The sequence below is a fragment of the Drosophila hydei genome, unplaced genomic scaffold (assembly GCF_003285905.1).
Source record: "Drosophila hydei strain 15085-1641.00,03,60 unplaced genomic scaffold, DhydRS2 tig00000215-arrow-arrow-pilon, whole genome shotgun sequence".
Classification (NCBI taxonomy): Eukaryota; Metazoa; Arthropoda; class Insecta; order Diptera; family Drosophilidae; genus Drosophila; species Drosophila hydei.
In genome coordinates this window covers 296016-308409 of record NW_022045687.1, presented here as the reverse complement: position 1 = coordinate 308409, position 12394 = coordinate 296016, and the positions used below count along the sequence as shown (strand labels likewise).

At 36.7% G+C, this 12394-nt stretch overlaps 1 protein-coding gene and 1 pseudogene across 1 annotated transcript; one reads left to right on the top strand and one right to left on the bottom strand.

Annotated features, from left to right (window-relative positions):
- The first annotated feature begins 8071 nt into the window (after window positions 1-8071).
- LOC111598851 lies at window positions 8072-8521 on the top strand (annotated as a pseudogene).
- A 1118-nt stretch (window positions 8522-9639) lies between these two features.
- On the bottom strand, window positions 9640-10131 carry LOC111598850 (mitochondrial import receptor subunit TOM20 homolog). The gene has a single exon (XM_023314285.1). The coding sequence runs from the start codon at window positions 10129-10131 to the stop codon at window positions 9640-9642; it is 492 nt and encodes a 163-aa protein (XP_023170053.1).
- Window positions 10132-12394: the final 2263 nt, after the last annotated feature.

Sequence of the window (12394 nt, the reverse complement as noted above, 5' to 3'; positions counted from 1 at the left end):
AGAGAACGAGCTAGTGAGAGAGAGAGAGAGAGAGAAAGAGTGAGAGAGTGAAACGCACTTTCACCTTTTGACTGATTGTTTGCCAAGTGTTGTTGAGCCTGTTACCCAACATGCTGTTGGCGGTTAGCGCGAGTGTCCATTTCATTCGCCGTCGGATTCGCATGCACATTCGCATCCATATCGAATGCGTTGCATGTTCTAGCTTCCAATTTGTGTCCTGCATACCAGAGTGTCCTGCATGTCCTCCATGTTCCGTCCACATGCATGTGTGCTGGCTTCTGTTTGGCTTGGTTTTAGTTGATCGCAGCTTCGGCTTCTGCAAATTATTTTTAATTATCGCCGTTGCTGTCGTTGCCTTTGTCAGCGCCGCTGTCATTGTCACTGGCATGTTACAGCGCATAAGCCTGCCCACTGGTCGTCCCAAAATAAGGGCACAGTAAGAAAAAAGGTCACCGCGAATGTTGCGATTGCGATTGCCTGATACTCGCTCAAAACTAAACACATTTTTGTATGCTTTACCTTATTTATGAGTTATACCATAATACTGTTATACTGTTATAAAAGTATACTTTTATACTTTAAGTAATACTGTTGTACTGTTATACTGTTTTACTGTCATACTGTTATACTGTTATACTGTTATACTGTTATACTGTTATACTGTTATACTGTTATAATGTTATACTGTTATACTGTTATACTGTTATACTGTTATACTGTTATACTGGTATACTGTTATACTGTTATACTGTTATACTGTTATACTGTTATACTGTTATACTGTTATACTGTTATACTGTTATACTGTTATACTGTTATACTGTTATACTGTTATACTGTTATACTGTTATACTGTTATACTGTTATACTGTTATACTGTTATACTGTTATACTGTTATACTGTTATACTGTTATACTGTTATACTGTTATACTGTTATACTGTTATACTGTTATACTGTTATACTGTTATACTGTTATACTGTTATACTGTTATACTGTTATACTGTTATACTGTTATACTGTTATACTGTTATACTGTTATACTGTTATACTGTTATACTGTTATACTGTTATCCTGTTCCTTTATACTGTTATACTGTTATACTGTTATCCTGTTCCTTTATACTGTTATACTATTATACTCTTCAGTCTTCTCACATTCAGTGCATAACCTAACATACTCCTTTTTGCAACTATGAACGGGTGTTTAAACAAACAAAAACACACAGAAAAACCGCAGGCAATTCCACGTTTTCGTCCAAATTTCGTCCGTTATTGCATGTGGCATACTTTTGGGCTCGCAGTGAAATTCAATTACTGGAGCATGGAACACTACATGACCACTACGTATCACCAGCACATCGCATGGCATCGCATCGGTCGCTAACAAATTAAACCAGAAAAAGGAGGCAAAAAACATAGAAACTTTCAGCATCTGCCAAACTCCATTAGGCCAACGCCAAATACTGAAATGTCAGATCAAAAGTTAACAAAATATTTCCACATCAAAATGAGTTTTCTATGAGTCCAGTGCCATCTATAGTTGTATATACTTGAGTGTAGGCTCAACCATAAGCTGTCTTTACTGTTACTATGAATATGTTGTGAGATTCAGATGGGCTTTATACCTTCATGTATTGCGTCCTGGCGTTTTATTCACGATTTTTTTCGAATTGGCCGGCAGGTGGCGCCAGCTGCAGCTGCTGTTCATTTTTGAAAGTCGCATTTTCATTGCTTTTCATTACGCTTTGGCGCACATTTTGTGCTCAGCGACCAAACTGACAGTCAACGCATTGCGATTTCTATAATTTATGCAGCAATTTGTACTTTTTGTGGCTGCTCGAGCGCATGTTTGTGTGTGTTTGTGTGGGTTCGCAACACACATATTCAATAAAACGCCAAAAACATAACAAGCAGCAACAAAAGTTACTTGAGCAACTTTTATTCGACCTGCCAAACACCCGTTAAATAGTGACATTTAATATATATTATATAATATATAATATATAATATATAATATATAATATATAATATATAATATATAATATATAATATATAATATATAATATATAATATATAATATATAATATATAATATATAATATATAATATATAATATATAATATATAATATATAATATATAATATATAACATATGAAACTGTCTCGATCATACCCCATTTGACATCTTAAATTTAAAGGGTATAAATTCGAAAACGTAGCCAGGCATTTTGCATTGCAATTGTGTCGTATTTTCTTTTTTGCTGTGAAAAGTGAAAACGCAACAGCAATAACCGCATCGATACCAAAAATATGTGCCAATTTTTATTATGCGCGCAGTCAAATGGTAAAAGCCAAACGACAATGCCGCATGACGTCCCCAAAAATGCTCTCGAAAAACGAAATACCGGCCGAGTTAGACAGAGACAGAGAGCGAATTAGAAAGAGAGAGAGAGAGAGTGGCATAGATAGATATGGAGGAAATTCAGCCTAGTCAGAGATATTGAACAATGGCATCGCATGCGAATGGAACTGCGGTAATTTAATTAGTGTAACTCACGCTCTAGCTGGAGCCCCATGCGATAAAATTCTCATTTAAAATTAGTCGAACGAACAAACTTTTGAACATATTTTCTATTTTGATTAAAATTGATTTGGACTGTCAGCGTGCGAGCCTTGAATGAGTCTTGCATCTAGTAGAATGTGAGAAACGGAAATATCTTATAGATTGCTAAGACCGACAACTAATCGTAAGCTATCGATTATTTATCGATAGTTGGCGTTAGAGTTTTGAAGACATATCATGATAAACTAAAGGCATATTCAAATAATAAGAGGAAAAATGGGATACGATAGCTCGACAATTGCTCTGTAAATATATTAGCTATCGTATATCGATATGCTTGGGCAGTATCGATATCGAAGTCGAAACGAATGATCTCCCCAAGCTCTGTATGCAACCACTAATGGGTATCTAGTAGTCGAAACTCTACCTTTCATGGCTATTGATTGAGCAAGTCCTTTGCCTTTGCCTGCCTAGTGAGCTGTGCATTCATCGGCATCATTTTGCATTTTCCATAATGTGAACTCCAAAAGTGCCATTAAAAGGACAATGTGTGTGGGCAGCAGCATGCAAGAAACAGTTACTCACACACACAAACACACTCACACACACAAAAAGTGATACTTAATAATTTTAATTTCCTGTACTCTGTTGAATGCTTCATAAATTTCATGATGAGCCAAGCAGAACGCTTGCCATTGCCGCTAGCTAGGCTGTGCCCTTGCAGCTTACCCCCATTTCGTATTAGTATGAGCGCCCAGGCCACCCACCTATGCCACCTGATCCAACTAGTTATCCGTTACGTCTGCTCACTCGGGCGACGCACAAAAGCGCGCTTCACTTATTTCAATCAAATTACGGCCAATGAATATTGAACTATCGCATACACACACACACGCACACGCACACACGCGCGCGCACACACGCACAAGTACACGGCAGACACAATGAAATGTGCAGCGCAAGCTGAAAATAGTTTTTGAATATTTGTAACAACTTTTTTGTTTAATCCCCAGCCTCATATATATTTATAAAGATATCTGTAGATATATACACATAGACACATATATATATATATATATATGTATATATATATATATATGTATTTATAGATATATCACGTTAACGGGTTGACAATTTGTGTACCATGAGAAAAAAATAAAAAATAAAAACAGAAATATCGCTGGGGTTAAATCAAGCTACAGGAAATTCGAAATGGAAATGGCGCAAGTGATTTGACCATCGACTGCAGCTACAACAACAGCGGCCATAGCAATAGTAACTGTAAAAAATTGTGTTGTCAAAAAATCCATTAAAAGTTTTGTCAATTTCACAGGATGTTGTTGCCCATGTTGTTTTCCTTTTTTTATTGAATATTTTCTTTTTGGCTTTTTTGTTGGCATTTTTAGCATTTTAAATCAATCAGGATATTACTTTATGCAAGGATTCATTATATATTGATATTGCTGAATATTAAAAATTAAATAAATTTTTATTGCTTTCCGCTCACAGCACGAAAGGTCACTATTCAAATAAGCTCTAAATTTAGTTAGTAAGGAAAATGTTGCTCAAGCTAAAGTGAAATGTATACAAATGAAGGTTGCATATATTAAGAAGAATATATTTTAGTTAACACATATTATGCGAGGTCTGTTCGAAGGTTACGTATGTTGCTTTGCCTGTACCGCAAACCCCTTCAGCAGACTCATATACCAGAAGGGACTGTATCAAATTTTTGGCTAGGAATGATACTATAACCATCTGCTTAGCCAGATCTGATCAGCCAGTTACTGCTTTCTGTAACCCATGCTACGAGCACCGACAGCAACGAAGTTGCAGCAGCTGCAGCTTTGAAATGCATCGAAGCTTGAAAGAAATCATTGGCACAAGCAGAAGATGAGAAACAAAATATTTATGAATAAATATTTAAAATTAATATATAAGTAATTTTATTTATATTATATTTTTAATGTTTCTGTATTTGAAACGCATATTAAGCTTAAGAGACTTCGTCATAATTGAGATGTTTAATGTATGTGAAATTTCATGTGAAAAACTAATTTCAAAATGAATCTGAGAACACAAATTAGCTAAGCTTTGATCAAATTAGAGCTCTTGACAATATAATTCGAGCATTTAATTTGAAATTTAAGCCTGAAACATGGTTAATTAATAAAAGTGAATATTAAAAATGCAAAAACTTGAATTAAAAGCGATTAAAATGCGGCTAACCCTGTTAAGTGGGTGCGCGGTAAGTGGAGCAGTATCCAGTGCAGCTCGCGCTGACCAAATTGTCCAGCACACACACACACACACTTAGACATTCGGTGGAAGTTGCTTCATTAGGATGCATAAACTGAAAAACAAATAGCGTTGAGGTTGCATAGCTTTTTTTTGTATATTTTCTAATGTAATGAAATAAGTTCAACAGGATCTCTGGCGTGCAGGCTCTGAAGAAGCAGTCCTTGTCCGGCAATGCAAATGCACATGTGGTTGTATGTGTTTGTGTGTGTGTGTGTGTGTGTGTGTGTGTGGATGCGCCTGCAGCAAATTGGTGGCTCTAATTTTACTCGCAGCCAGCTCTCATTAAATTTTCATAGTTTTCCAAACGCGCCCGAATCTGAAAATGATAATTAAAATGCGCCCCAGCCTCTAGCTAGAGCCGGCCCGGTGCTGTTTGTGTGTGTTTGGTGTATGGTGTATGTGATGTGTATGTGTGTGTGTGTGTGGCATGTATTATGCGCAAGCACACACTTAACACCCAAACGACCCGGCTCACAACGTGGCATCCTGCTGCTGCTGCTGCTGCTGCTGCCGGCGTTCATGCTGCAGTTGAAGAGTCGGTGCGGGCGGCCGTGGGCGGCTCAGCGCTTGAATGGGCGGGGCAACAACTCATAAATGCTGTGCAGGCGAGCAAAAAGGATTCACACAGGATGCCAGAAGGACATCAGGCAGTAACGGCAGCCGGAGTACGTGCGCTAGCTAGCACGGGTCAGGATTCAGGCGTCAGGATTCACGGTAAACTCTGCTAGCTGTCTCAACTTACGGCACCGACTGTGATGCTGGCATCTACTTCATGCATGCATAAGAAAGCAGCTTCTTAAGCGAGCGTCACGCCCCTGACCCCGCCACACACACACAAACGCGGGCGCCGTAGGTAAAAACTGCAAACATTCAACTTCAAGCATTGCGTATACGTAATATTTACAATGCGAACTCACTAAGAGGAACCTGTCTAATAGCCAATTGATTATCATTTATCTCCTGGAATTCCATTTTAGCTATGCTCTCAATTTATTTCGATATATTCTATTAATGGCTTGCCTTGCGTATACGTAATATTCAGATTAAGATCTGCCAGTCGCTTAGCTAGTTGCTTAAATTCTTATTCATTTATATTTTGTTCTTTTTGTGTCCACTGCTTGCTCTCGCTTCTTTATTTTGTTTCACCTACAAGCAGCTAAGGCGCTGCATGCCATATTGCGTATACGCAATATTTAGTGGGGCAGAGGGTTTTGTCCAAGGTTTGTGATTGATTAGCTTCAAATTAGACTAATAATTCGTATGCCTCGTCTGGTTTGGTTTTATTTCTTTGTATTTCAATCTGTTATTCTTGTTACAGGCGTTTAACGTTGCGATTTGCGTATACGTAATATTTCCATTGAATTTTCTAGCTTCTTCCGAATCAGATTGTTCCATCTTATTTTGCTTCGGATTTCCATTTCTATTTCTATACCTTTTCATATTTTGCCTCGTGCTCATATTTCTCTGCTGCTTTCTCTTATATTTATTCATTTCTGTCTTGGATTTCTATCAAGATAATGTTTGTCATTTAGTAGAGTTTACTGTATGAGCTTTGCGTGTGTAGTCCTGTGCGTGTGTCTCAGTGTGTGTGTGTGTGGCCAGGTGATGTGATTTATTGCATTGTGGTAACTTTCAGGTATCGCTCTGCCACGGTCTATGCGTCTGTGAGTGAGTGTGTTTGTATGTGTGTGTGGCGTGTGGTGCGTGGTGCGCTCTTTTTCGCTTAAGAGACAAACCGCTAATTTGTTATCATTTATCACCATGCTGAGACGCGCGCGCGCTTGTGTGTGTGTGTGTAAACAATTTGTAAATGTGTTACATTTAAACCCTAAAGTAAAGTCTGCTCTGCTGTCCTTTGGCCCCCTTCGTCTACCAGCTGCGCTTGCCTGATTTTGTCATTGTGATAAATTCTTTGACGTTAACGTAACGTGAGATTTAAGCGTGCGTAAATGTGTGCGCCTGTGCCTGTGTATCTCTGTGTGTGTGTGCCTGTATTTGCGCACATGTTAGCTTAAATAATGAAAAGGGACCAAGGATTTCGTCCAGCCGCTAAATAATGACAGCCGAGCGTACGGCTAAAGAGATAAACATTTTTTATGAATCGTATTTCATTTGTGACTTGCAACAATATAAAATAAAATTAGAAAGAGGCGCCTAATGCAGCATGGCACAGGTTAAATACACTTGCGGACATGTCGCTTGAAAGGGGATTTTCCTTTTGATACGGATGTTGTAAACTAAGCCCAAGTAACGACTGCGCCAGTCGCCTTCAAGAACATAGGAAGTTTTTGAACAACTTACATTTTGCCTCATGCCGTGGTTGGGACATGCATCTGACGGATGAATCTTTGCTTAGTTCAATGACAAGGTTTAGTTAGCCTGGACTTAAATAAAATAAGTTTTATGTATTGTACTTCTACTTCTATACGTACTCTTCTTTCTTCTCCTTTTCTTTTCCTCTACTTACTTTCTTACTCTACTTTCTACTCGCTTTACTCCTCTTCATACTTTATTTATCCAAATTCCTACCTTATTTCCTTTTCTACTATGTTAATCAATTTGTTCTTATTTTACTTTATACTCTCTTTTTAACTTTGTTTATTCCAAATCTATCCTCTTTTCTTCTACTCCTTTTTATGCTCTAACATGCTTTTTTTTCTAATTCTTTTTCCACTCCCTTTTCTTACTTAATGCCAGTAGAAAAGAGCAGATCTTTTCTAATCCTTTTTTAATTCATCCCTTAGCCCCTTTTCTATTCTCTCACATAGTCCGTCCGCTACACCCACACCTACTCCCTTTTCTAGACTGTTTATCCTACTCTCTTTCCTACTTCCTTCCCCACTTTCCTCTATACTCCATATCCTCCTCCTATTCCGATCTGCTGCCCATCATATTTTCTAACCTTCTCTTACCCAAGTTGCTGCTGTTCAACATCCTTTTCTTCTAAACGAACTTGTAGGTCACAGGATATTCTCAAATTAATTAGATTCAAAGGCGAACCAGTTCTAAAGTACAAAGTGAGATTGATTCGTTGAGCGAAATCTGACTTTTTCCTTGGAGCTAGAAATACAATGATTTTCTTGTTAGTTCAAATTTTCATTTCAATATAAATAGAACATATTAGATTATTATATTTCAGATCAATACAAACTGTAATAAAAGCACTCGTCAATTGCTATTCATTTCTAAATTGACCCACACAAATATGTCGAGGAACTCGCTGCTGGTACTGACCGCAGGCACAGCCGGTGCTATTCTGCTTGGCTATTGTATTTATTACGATCGGAAGCGTCGTTCCGATCCCAATTATAAGCGCAAGGTGCACGAGCGTCGCCAGAAGATAAACGCATTGCCGTTCGTCTATGATGCGGCTAGCGAGGAAACATTTGAGCTCAATGATCATGAGGTTGTGCAGCATTATTTCCAAAACGAAATCAGACTGGCCGAAGATCTGTTCAGGCAGGCCAAACTGGACACGGGTCTTGTCCATTTGGCCAATGCCATCATGGTCTGTGCCCAGCCCGTCGCCCTGCTGGAGGCCATGAAGGTCGCCCTGCCAGAGCGCATCTTCAATCTGTTGTTGACCAAGCTGCCCGACTTGCAGCTACCCGATCCCTTTGCCGAGGCCATGGATATGGAACTTGCGCTCGATTGAAGCTCATACATCTTCTCACGCTGCCTTCCTTTTCTAATCAGCACGTAGAAGAAAAGCCCAAAAAAAAAAACAAACAAAAAATCAAAAATCACAAAAAATTTGCTTGTAAAACAGCAGCAAAACTTTTTGCTGCATAGCTACTGACAGCCAAAATGGACATTTGCCTCCTTTCGTTTGGCTGCAAGAAATTATGTATGAATATTTTCCAGCGTCTGTGCTTCAATTTGCATAACGCCTTGCTGCTGTCATATGCCCGAAAAGCACTCTGAAGGGAAAGTCTCATATACAAATGACTGTTTGTGTGATACAATTTCGAATATGTCTTAGAAATCTAAAAAAATCCAGAAAAATAAAAAAACCTACAAATATTCTTTACAAAAATTTATATAAAAAAAACAAATATTTTAATAAATATCTGTCGATCGATTCGTTCTTTACATACATAAAGCAAAATTTTTCCTAGCGATCGATTCTTGCCAAAGCCACTCCAGATGGCATATGACTGTTGACAAAGACTAACTATCAGCTCATACGTATAAATGTTTGAGCCGTGCAGAGACTACTTTGACGAGAAGACAGGGTATCTCGTAGTCGGGCACTCTCGACGCCCGCAGACTACTTGACGACTTAAAGCTGTTTACAACATTCTTAACATGATTTTGGATCTTTGGATCTGCTGAGTTGTTATAGAATCATTTTGGCGATTTCAAATTAAACTGAATCAATTGCTGTTTTCTTACACTGATCTAAGCCAAATAAGTTTGCTGAATATATATATATATATAAAATATATATAAAATCAAAACAAAGTGGTTTCACAGTGCACGTAAATATACTGTTGAGTGTATTTGCCTTCCACTTTTATGGTTTGATGATAGAAATTACACTTTTGACAATTTGGCTAATGATCTTGTATATATATATATATATATATATTCACATATGTATATACATATATATATATATGCATAAAAATATATATACAAATATATATCGGAACACATAGATATATATACTCATAGACATGCATATACACATATATATTTATATATTTATATATATATATGTATATATGTAACTTTTTAATATGTAGTTTTTTTTTTTTGTAATTGAATGATTTAGCTGAAGTCTGGATAGCTGGTTGAGTCGTCCTTGCTGGAGCTGGATGTGGTATTGCTATAATTGCTTTGCAGCTCGTACAGCTTCATGATCAATGGCATGAAGATACGATCGGGCAGCGATTCCTTCAATGTGTATAGCACTGGCATCGGCTGGGCGCACATCATGATCGCACTGGCCAAATGGCTGAGGCCATCAGACATGTTGCCCTGGCTAATAAGCTGCTCCCCCACTTTGATCTCGTCAAGGAAGCAACGCTCCAAAGTTGTATGATCGCTGGTATCCAATAGGCTTCCATTGAGCGCCCACTCATTGTCGCCACTGGTCAGACGGTATTTCAATACATCAATCTGCGCCTGTTGACGGCGCTCGTGCACCTTCCGCCTGTAAGCCGGGTCAAGGCGACGCTTGCGATCAAAGTACATGCAATAACCAAGGATAATGGCACTAACCGTGCCCACGCTCAGTAGCATCAAGTATCGGATGGACATTTTCAATCAGCTGACAATATTGATTTCGAAATAACGAGCAGAAATTTAGCAAATCATCAACGAAAACGTTATAAAAATTTCGAAATTAAAAAATTAATTAAAAACATTTAGAAGTTTTCCTCTGGCTTGTTTGGTCTTTTTTTATAAATTTTTTATTGATTTTTTAAATATTTTTTGATGAGCCCGACGTTGTGAGCTCCTATCCTTATTATCTGTGTTTACCAAAGGAATAATGAACGAATACTGAGAGCCTTCCATATTGAAGTACCTGTCCGAACTGACGTTTAGAGCAAAGCAAATATACTGGGAGCAAGCACTTGGCTCGGGATTTTCCAATGAGATATGAAAGCTGAAGACATATAAAATCAGATTCGTCTTATCATTTGCTTAGGCACTGACAGCCTCTCTTCTATAATCAGTCTAATCGCTTGGGCTATAGACTTTTGACTATTGAGATCATATAGCTATGCGGCAGATACTTTGTATATATCTAAAAGATACTTTTTACATTACAACTAGCTCATCTATACGATAAGTTCTTTATGAAAATATCTTTGAGATCACAGATTTCTGCTGTAGATACTTTGTATATATCCAAAAGATACTTTTATATATTTAAAAGGTACTTATACAATACAACTAGCTCATCTATACAATAAGTTCTCTATGAAAATATCTTTGAGATCACAGATTTCTGCTGTAGATACTTTGTATATATCTAAAAGATACTTTTTACATTACAAATAGCTCATCTATACGATAATCTCTCTATGAAAATATCTTTGAGATCACAGATTTCCGCTGTAGATACTTTGTATATATCCAAAAGATACTTTCCTATAGTTAAAAGATACTTATACACTACAACTAGTTCATCTATACGATAAGTTCTTTATGAAAATATCTTTGAGATCACAGATTTATGCTGTAGATACTTTGTATATATCCAAAAGATACTTTTATATAGTTAAAAGATACTTATACAATACAACTAGCTCATCTATACAATAAGTTCTCTATGAAAATATCTTTGAGATCACAGATTTCTGCTGTAGATACTTTGTATATATCTAAAAGATACTTTTTACATTACAAATAGCTCATCTATACGATAATCTCTCTATGAAAATATCTTTGAGATCACAGATTTCCGCTGTAGATACTTTGTATATATCCAAAAGATACTTTCCTATAGTTAAAAGATACTTATACACTACAACTAGTTCATCTATACGATAAGTTCTTTATGAAAATATCTTTGAGATCACAGATTTATGCTGTAGATACTTTGTATATATCCAAAAGATACTTTTATATAGTTAAAAGATACTTATACAATACAACTAGCTCATCTATACAATAAGTTCTCTATGAAAATATCTTTGAGATCACAGATTTCTGCTGTAGATACTTTGTATATATCTAAAAGATACTTTTTACATTACAAATAGCTCATCTATACGATAATCTCTCTATGAAAATATCTTTGAGATCACAGATTTCCGCTGTAGATACTTTGTATATATCCAAAAGATACTTTCCTATAGTTAAAAGATACTTATACACTACAACTAGTTCATCTATACGATAAGTTCTTTATGAAAATATCTTTGAGATCACAGATTTATGCTGTAGATACTTTGTATATATCCAAAAGATACTTTTATATAGTTAAAAGATACTTATACAATACAACTAGCTCATCTATACAATAATCTCTCTATGAAAATATCTTTGAGATCACAGATTTCCGCTGTAGATACTTTGTATATATCCAAAAGATACTTTTATATAGTTAAAAGATACTTATACAATACAACTAGCTCATCTATACAATAAGTTCTCTATGAAAATATCTTGGAGATCACAGATTTCTGCTGTAGATACTTTGTATATATCCAAAAGATACTTTTATATAGTTAAAAGATACTTATACAATACAACTAGCTCATCTATACTATAAGTTCCCATTGGACATATGCTTAATAAGTAACGTTTCTTTCTCACTTTCAGGTAATTAACACGACGCAGCCTCGGCCACATCGCTGGAACTTGTTCACTTGAACTAGTCAGGCGTACATTCCCTTCAGCATTCCCAGCGCGAACATCTTAAAGGATAGCTCCGATTCGTACGAGCTTTAATGAAATTGTGCAGGCTGAACAAAAAAGTAGAAGGCTGAGCGTGTTTGTTTATGTGTGGGCGTGGCACGCTGTAAGCCCAAATGAGCATATGCATATTTCATAAGACCTTTTCTTTTTTTTT

What these genes read in the sequence shown, in the direction of transcription:
- LOC111598850 (XM_023314285.1), bottom strand. Translation starts at nt 10,131, where the DNA reads ATGTCCATCCGATACTTGATGCTACTGAGCGTGGGCACGGTTAGTGCC.